Consider the following 9,554-nt stretch of genomic DNA (forward strand, 5'->3'; position numbering starts at 1 on the left):
GTATGTGACCCAGGGGATGACCAGAAAATGTATTAGCTGTCTCATCTACTTGATGTGAATTGTGAAACTGACTGGAAGGATTTGCAAAGAAGCCTTCCACTACTATCAGAATGTTAGCCAGTAACCAATGTCCTTTCTCTTGTTTCTCTCTCCATTCAGGTGGTTGTTCAATCAGACAGTCTGCATTGTCTATGCCTTTTGTGGTGTTTTGTTTGGCCTGTGCAGTCTGACCAACCTCACTGTGCTCTCTTGTGTCTGCTGGCTCAAGGTCTGCTGCCCAAACTACGGTAACCAAACCAGTTTCTTTATGCTTTTATCGATCATTCATTCACCATCACAGTCACACAATGTATTATATTGAAATGAAAGACTTTATCCTCCTACTGCAGTGACACTTTGGATGCAGAAAGGTTATGAATGCACCTTGACCAGAATTTACACCTTGACCCTAGCAACCGATTCTGTTATATAATCAGTTGTGGTATTATATTTAAAGAATTCCTTTCCTCGCATTGTATTGTATTGTTATTGTATTTTTGCATTAAAGATGTTTTATTGCCCTATAAATGCATACAAAATTACACACATAAACTGTGAAATCTGATAGGATTTGTCTACATATTTGTAATTTAGAACATATTCTAGTGAAAATACTTTTGAGGTACACTTTTAAGTTTCTCTGCATTTTTCACCTGAGACTATAAATCGTGTGTAAATCATACAGTAGCAGTCAAAAAAACTAAGGAATTTTGTAGAAGTGTTCATCATATTACTGCATTGATTATGACTAACTAGATATTGATCACCACATTGTTGATCATTTCGATAGTTGCCTTCCTCTGGAGGCAAAAAGAACCTTGAATCTGAAGAGTAGCGAGGCCAGCAGCTCAAGAGCTCATTACAGAGAAAGACAGGCAAGGTTGCAGTAATGTGAATGTTCAAGGCTATATTTTAACCTCTTTAAGCACAATAAGATGTAAATAAAGAAATTTTTACATGATCCCTTTCATTTGTAACAATTTCCCCACCAAGTTCCTACACTTGAAACACTAACAAGCCTTCCACTGGTTGGAAAATGTATAAGTCTTTGGGCGGCATGTTTTGGCTAAATCAGTGCTTTTAGAGTTGACTAATCGATGGCTGTTAATTTTACAGAAGAACGTGGTGAATGAGTACTGCACATGAAATATAATTTGTTTCTTTTCCCAGTTTGAGAGCCACAAATAACCTATGTAAAAGTCTACAGACTGGTGAAAGTGCTTTAGGTCTCATGCACATGCCAGAGCTTTAACTTTGTTGCTTTAAATTTTTTTTAAGTGTGTAATATTTTGCCATTATCAATGTCCATGTGAGGGTTTTAGTTGTTTCCAAATATATTAACACTTTTCTGTACTTCTGCTTTCAGCTACAATACGATGTGTTTTAAAACCATTTTTTTAAGGTATTTACATATCGTTTATGAGTGCCATGTAAGAAATCTAAAAGTAAGCCATTAAAAAGCATATGAGCTACCTAAATATCATAAAACTGTTCAGCATAATGCCATTCTGAGCTGGCATTCATCAGAAGTCAAATCGCTGAGCCACTCATGACGCTCTTTCTGAAGAAGATTTATATGAATTTAACAGGAAATGTCTCTCCCATATGGACTTTTGAGTGCAGCCATGCTTCCTCACATGTTCACTCTAGAGTCACTTACTTGCAGTTTGCATAGATAATAGGAAGGTTCAGTCGAGGGTCTGCCATTCGAGTGCACTTAAAGTAACAATACAAATACATTTTTTTGTCAAAGCACTTCATAACTAATGTTCAAATGCATTACAGTGAGTTCTACTTTCACTATAATCCAGTATACGGACCCAAATGCAGCACACACAAGAGCAGGGTTTGATGACTAAGGCTTGGTGAGGTTTTGGGGAGGTCATGCAGCAAGAGAGGACAGCAAGTGGGGAAACCAGGGAAGTCTGTAGAGCAAGTGACCGAGGCAGCCTTGTCGAAGTTACGGGAAATTATTTCAAGCAGATGTGGTGGCTGACTGATGGTGTTAAAAGCTGATGAGGTGAGTGTAGAGTTCTGGAACTTGTAGGTGGATGTCTGGCTGAATGGTGAAATGGATGCAGGCTTAAGATGAGAAATGAAGTTACTTAGGAGTACAAGGAGAAGACTGGAAGCATACAACTAGAGATCAGGTTTTGGCTGAGGTGATCCTAGCACGAGTGAAGGCAGGAAGATCCAGCAGCGACTACAAGATTTCCATGCAGCAGAGAGTTGATTGAGAAGGGAGCTCAAGTGTGTCCAATAACTGTCACGGCAGGAAACTGGGTGGAAAGCCACGCCTTGGCACATATAAGCCCTTTTCAGACATGGGATACGTACCATTGCTGGCTTCATCAGTCAGTTAAAGTGACAGCCTTCTGTCACTCAGACAAAGGTCAACCTTTGCCTTAATGTTCCTCTCTGCTTCATCAGACATACTCACCCCAGTGACAGAGAGAGTCATTGTTCACGTGCAATATTTGTCGCTCACATGGGTCCTGCTGCTGTCTAATGATGCAAGTATTTAATAAATTCAGAGGAAAGACTAGTAAACAGCTGGAGGCAACATAGTTACCATGAAAAAATAGTGATTAATCTGAGCTGTTAGTGTCCGTTTTTACTGCAGTAAAGTTTAATTTTCATTCACATTTCAGTTTGTAGTATAATAAATGTCATTGTAGAGAAAGGTGTTTTGTGATCTCTGTGATGTTTTTGGACTAATATTTGAGCTAAATTGCAGAAAAAGCCTTCCGCAAATCACTTCACACAACTGGAACTAACATTGCTTGTGCGTGCCTATCCATTAATGTGATTGCATGCCATTCAGACTCAGAAATGTTACGTCCAATCCAGTAAGATTACTGCTACACCTTTGATGGAAAAGTGACCAGGTTGCTCGCTCAGATACGACACATTCAGATGCCGTCAGATTCAGAAAGTAGTGCATGTAGAAGAAGCTATGCACAGACTTACACTAAGAAGGAGAGAGAACTGAGAAGCAACACAGAGTAAGGAAAAACAAGGGGAACACAAGGAAAGGTGTCAGATCCTGCTAGGATCATGACAGAAAGGTAGATTTTCTAATTTTATAAAGAGCAATAGAGGGCTATTCTTAATATGTGTGGAGTATGATAAATAATTTTAAGTGCCTTATGTCAAGATAAATTTTGTATTAATACACTTTAATTTACACTTAGTCACATATGTAGATCATTTTTCAATGGCCAGATCACAAATCTGATTGCAATCCATCTTGGTTTTCTCACTCAGGCTACATACAAATCAAGGTCAGAGCCATTAGACTCCTGATGAATAATGACAAAAGGTGCCAGAAGAGGAATACCTTCTGCACTTAGTTACTTAAGCTTCAACAGTGGCAATTTACCCAGCTAACAGCAAGCTATCATCAAACACATAAATCAATCGCACCTTGAAACTTCAAGCAAGGCCAATTGTCTTTATTCACACCTATGCAGATTAACAGTCTCTCACCCACACTGAGCAGTGAGTGAACAGCTAAGGAGTAACACAAAGCAGTCCTCTCTCTCAAAAATTACACACCAATACGACTACACTGCATTCTCATTTTTGTTTTTTATGGGACAGATATGTACTGCCACATTGTGTATGTTTGTAATGTTTCATAAATGCATTTCAAGTCAACATATGTTTGCCATTTGTTGTTTTGTTTTCCAACTGTCGATTCTTATAGCCAGTCAAACACATATAAGATGTGGCAGGTCTCTTCATGCTGCTAATACAGAAAATGGAGGGAACTCTTAAAACTAGTTGTGAAACAATGTATTTTTGTCCATATAATAACCAAGCTTCTAGCATGTAGTAAACATTGTGAAAGGTTTGATTTTTAAACCAAAGAATGGTAAACTAGCCAAGCAGTTTCTATCACATTATCTTCATCAGATAGTGTTTGCTCAGTTTTTCTGAAGATTTGTTACTATGCAAAGCCAGAATGATTATGTTTAATTCATAACAGCATGGACTAGAGATTTAAGTGCTACTGCAAAAACAAAATCATAGCAGCTACTATGCTTGCATCTCAGCATGTCCGTGCCCATTATGGTTGAGGAAACTCCATTTGCTAATGAAGATCCTGTGATGTGTTTGCAAGATCTGGAAAACTCTAATAAGTGGACTTTAAGTTGGAGTCATTTTATCAAACTGTACCCAAGATCAAGAATGAACTAATTACAGAATGAACATCTTAACTTTCCTCTCCTGCCAATTTAATCCCTAAAACTAATTTTTGTGTGTCAAAGTTAGATATTTAGAAGATTTTTCCAGTAAAATAATCCCTCATAGTTTTAAATCAGTAGTGCACAAAGCAGTGGGTGATGTCGCTATATACATATTTTACATACAGTCTATGGCTGGAGCTCACCAGTTCACCTACAACTCTGCAGTATCAAGGTGAAAAAATGCTCAGCCATAGTGCACAAGTGTGTTTTGTTTTTTTTTTTAATGTTAAATGTTACGAAAGTGTAGCCTCTGTGTAGAAAGGTTACTCAGCAGTCAGCGTTGTTGCCCTGCAGCAGGAAGGACCTGTGTTTGAACCCAAGTCTATGTGGGAGTCCTTGTGTTTGTGTGGGTTTGCGCTGGATTTCACCCACATTCCAAAGATCTGCAACTTAGGTAACTTTGGTAAAACTCCCACAGAGGGGACAGAAAATAAATACAGAAATAATTAAATTTTCTTTAGTCACAATTAAAAACAAAGCTTAGTTACTGTAGCTGGAATGTTGCAGTTGGTAATGAGCACTAGTAAAACATTCTGACACTGTGAAAGAAACACAAAAAAAATCCAAACAAATCCCTCCTGAGACCAACTGAATGTGGTAAAAATGTACAATTTTTTAGCTCTCTGACATTTTTACTTACTTCATAGTAATAAGCAGTCACAAGATCCAGTGTTACTGAAGGGCATGTATTAAAGAGTGCATGGTAATTACTGACAATTACAGATGGATTTTTATTTCAGGTTAACCTTATGTAATGCTCTTTTTTTTGCTGGCATTGAGCTTGCTTTCTTTCCATTTTTCTGAGAGTTTTACTCCCACAAATCTGTAAAATTAGATGGCACTATTACCTCTTGAAACCATAGTAACCAAAGGTTTTGCTGGACAGTACAAGGAGCTCTGATAGATCCATGCTGAGATTACAAACACTGCAACTGCTTGGCCTTAAAATACAGCTTGACCCTGAGAGAAGAACTCAAAATGTCACGTGTTAAAAAAAGTACTTGCTTATGACCACAGTGTAACTAAAGAGGAAATCTGAGACATCTTAGTTATCATGCAGTTTCACTGAGCATTACCTCTCCTGCCTTTCACTGTTTACACATGTGAATGTTATGGTGCCAAACTGTTCAAGCAACACATTGTTAAAGAGCGTAATTAATCTTTCTGCCACTGTAGCCATTGAGGATTTATTTACATGTGTCTAAGCCAAATTTCTCAGCAGTACAGACAGCTGAGTTCTCTCTTTTTAAATACACTGTTGGCACTTCCAGACACTTCACTTGACTACATGTTTCTATATCAGTTTTTCCAGAAGGTTAATTCAATTTAATTTCTTGTCAAGACTCATTATTCACTTCTAAATTGCTCATTAAAACATCCCACTGAGTTTTTTTTTTTTTTTGTCTTGTAATAATTTGTCATAGTACCGGTTAGCCACAATCCATAATTCATAAATCATTGTTAGGAACATTGACTACGCAATACATATGAAGTAGTATCAGTTAAAGGAAACTGTATGAAAAAAAAACAACCCTAATGCAGAAACTGTCCTCACCCAATGAATGAATGCACAGTTGTACTCTGCAGTACAGATTCTTCACTTCAGGAATCTGCTTCCTGAAGCACAGAATCCAGGGTTGTTTCCATTTATATGCTTCACACATTCACACTCACGCATACACACTGCAGGGGTACACACAACAGAGGCAGTCTGGTGCATACTCTATCAATTGAACCTCTAGTACTTGGTACACAAGGTAAAACATGCCCTAACAGAGTATGATTACTAGAATGGGAAAGCGGATTTGGTCAGGGGAAAAAAATCAACACAACAAGAACCAGTAGGACATAACAGAAGACCTAAAAACTGTGGTGTTGCCAGTCTGGATGGGTCACAGCTGGAGACTGTATTCAATTCAATTCGATTCAATTTTATTTATATAGCTCCAATTACAGTCAAATTGTCTCAAGACGCTTTACGGAAATCATATGCCTGACCCCCAGAGCAAGCCAAAAGGCTACAGTGGCAAGGAAAACACCCTTTTAACGGGGAAAAAAACCTCGAGCAGAACCCGGCTCTAATGTGGGGGGACCCATCTGCCTGCTGGCCGGGCGGGTTGAGAGGGACAGAAGAGGTAGAGAGGTAGAGATAGAGGGGTAGAGGTAGAGGGGTAGAGGGGTAGAGGTAAAGAGGGAGGGATGGGAGAAGAGGGGGGTGGGGAACAAGGAACATATAACACAGTTGGATACATGTATGATATGTATGGATCTGATGAGCAGCAAACACCACTTACATGTGTTTGCACATGTAAGTGCACAAGCTTTGACTACATCCAACTTCTACTGAAATAGAGGCAGAAATATTTTCCATGCTCTTGTAGGTTTAACGATTGAAGCTAACAGGCACACTATAATTGAAGGCTGTGTTTTTAAAGAGCTCCTCTTGTCTGTTTTCCTCTGGAACACCGTGTATAATGCAGAGTGTAAAGCCCGGGAGACTACAAGCATCACAAATAAAAGTGTTTGAAATGCAAATGAACACATATAATTACACTTTTATGAGACTTTCCTGCAAGGAACCTTGTACAAATGTGCTGTCCTCTTGCCTCTAAACTAGTTTATACAGTGGGATAGAGAGACAGCCCTCTTAGCTGAACAAGAATGCAGATTCCTACAAGCAAAAAGACACCATTGACAATCCAAACAATCATTGCAGATGCTCAACGGCATTTGTTCCCGACCAACTTGTGCCATTTATTGACAGTAAAGCACCATGAGCAGCAGGTCATTCCTCTATGATATGTGATGCTGCAAACCAGATCAGCATCAAAAATGAATGGGTTTTTACTTTGCCTATGCTGCACTTCCACCAAGTTCAATGAAAATCAGCTTGGTAGTTTTTGGTAATCCTGCTGACAGATTGAAACAATCTCCTCCGAGAATGTAATTATCTGCATTTATGTATAAGTAAAATGGCCAAATCTCCATCTAAATTACAATTATCATCAAGGACAATCAACATTGTTCATATTCGGATCCTTTTAAACATTCACAGAATGTGCTGAGAAAAACATCTGAATTGTTGTGCTAAGGGCATCAACAAAAACTAACTGAGGCTAAGAATTACCAAAAGACATTTTAAATATGTGAATCTAAAGATGCATCTGCTGATGTGAACTGTGGCTCACCAAAAAGCAAACAAAAAAGGGTTCCTCGTTACTGGTATTATACCAGAGTGTAACACCAGAGGAGCTGGTATTATGTCAGAAGTAGGTATGCGCAGACACTCACTCATAGTTGCGATAGTGGAATGGATCAGGAGAAAAATATATTTTCTATACATTTGGTACACCCCTTTTTAAAAAGTAAGAGCATATATCTGAGGTCTTTTCTTCAAAATTGAGTTCAGCTCTCTGTATAAAAAGAGCTCAGGTTAAATCCTTCATGTTGCATAGCTGGAGTTTGTGATCAGTAAAGGGATCCTCCACATCACATAAAAACCATCTGTAATGGTTAACTAACCCCCATCCGTAGCACCACACAGTTCAACGAGTGCCACGGGACATATTCGCCTCCCCCGACCCTCAGCTTGAACTGTGAGAGGGGCTGACATCCCGCTGAAGAGGCTGTGTGGTGCCAGAGATAAGGCTGCCTGTGTTCTCTTCCTCACTGAGTGCACGCTGGAGAAGTCCTTTCCTAAATCAATTATAGTAGACCATGGTGAGGCCTGTGCCGGTGTTTCCCATTTATTCGCTTATTCACACGGTGGGAATAAAGTAACAAGCTTGCTTGTCGTACTAGCAAAAATAATCATATGTTAGAAACGCACCACACTCGTATTTAATTGGTCCTAGTAGTACACATATTTTTTTCTGTAATTAGGTTAACTTATTAATTGATTACATCTATCTGAGCAACTCCAACAACCACTGAGCCAGCAGGCTATATCTTTTTTATACATTTAGAAAACCACCAGTTAGTTGTGTGATTTGTTTTATCATTGTGAACTCACAAATTTGTGTCTTGACCAACAGTAATTTCTCATGCAAAGATCATGGAAACTGAAAAAAAATATATATCATTATTAAGAAAGGGACTATATGAACAAAATGATTCTAAAAAATACCGCAAGGAAAGGAATACATTATGTCTGATTCTTTTGTCTGAATAAATGCTTCAGATACATGATTCATTACAGCAAAAACCTATTTTAAATTTGTCTTTTAGTTCAAGAGCATTTCTCCATTTAGATTCAACGCTGACAAACAGTGCTTACTATGTTTCTTCAGGTCTTGTGTGCACAAGGCTCAGATTTTTACAGCTACAGGGAAATGTCTTCACTTCTCAAGTGGTTTTCCTCACATGTGTTGGCCCAAAGCAAACATGGTGCACAGCTACTCTCTTTACATGCAGAATAATATTTATGTTCGGGCTGCTGGCATTATGAACATTATTAACTTCACATGTGCTTTCCTGTGAACCATGTGATCCTTTAGTGGAACACGCCTGAGGTAAAGCAGGCATTGGCCGGAAAACAGGATAAGATAAACTTATCTTGATTTTTATTTGTGCAGCAGTTTAGGTTCCTTGTCCAAATCTACCTGTCCATCCTAGGAAATTTCTTGACAAGTTATTCATCACTTATTGCACCATATCTCTCCACTTCCTTCTCCTTCTGTCTTCCTCTTTCTCCTCCTCACTCATTGAATGTTATCAGCATCGGGTAACAAGACTCAATATGCTTCAGTGGCATATTGTTGCTACGCTGTTGTTTTTGTATCCTTCCTTTATGTCCTCATCTGTCAGTAATCACTCCCCAAACTCTTTTCCTCTGTCTCTACCCTCTTCCATTCTTTTTCAGGTAACAAGTTCTCGTACTGCCATGCCTGCCTGCTGGTCGCCTGCATCTGGTGCTACGCTGGAGCATTTGCTGTAGGTCCTCTGTCGGGCTGGGGCGAGTATGGAGCTGAGCCTTATGGCACAGCGTGCTGCATCAACTGGCATGCGCCCAGTCAAAATCCTGTGGCTATGAGCTACATCATCTGCCTCTTCTTCTTCTGTTACATCGTGCCCTGCACTGTCATCTTTCTGTCCTACACATTCATCCTGCTGACTGTCCGGGGCTCTCGGCAGGCTGTACAGCAGCACATGTCCCCACAAAACAAGATCACCAACGCACATGCACTTATCGTTAAGGTAAATGCATAGGCTCACTTTTCATGATTACGTATATTATATATCATTTTCCACATGAATTCTTGA

At 39.1% G+C, this 9,554-nt stretch overlaps 1 protein-coding gene across 3 annotated transcripts in view; it reads left to right on the top strand.

The window, feature by feature from the left end:
- The window catches only part of opn7b (opsin 7, group member b), a 61,735-nt gene that overhangs the window by 45,869 nt on the left and 6,312 nt on the right, over positions 1 to 9,554 (top strand). For all 3 annotated transcript variants that reach the window (XM_023273606.3, XM_055013091.1, XM_055013090.1), the window contains 2 exons: positions 160 to 287; positions 9,154 to 9,488. In XM_023273606.3, coding sequence (XP_023129374.1) covers positions 160 to 287; positions 9,154 to 9,488 — 463 coding nt within the window. The remainder of the gene's footprint in view (positions 1 to 159; positions 288 to 9,153; positions 9,489 to 9,554) is intronic.

Source organism: Amphiprion ocellaris, chromosome 8 (assembly GCF_022539595.1).
Source record: "Amphiprion ocellaris isolate individual 3 ecotype Okinawa chromosome 8, ASM2253959v1, whole genome shotgun sequence".
Classification (NCBI taxonomy): Eukaryota; Metazoa; Chordata; class Actinopteri; family Pomacentridae; genus Amphiprion; species Amphiprion ocellaris.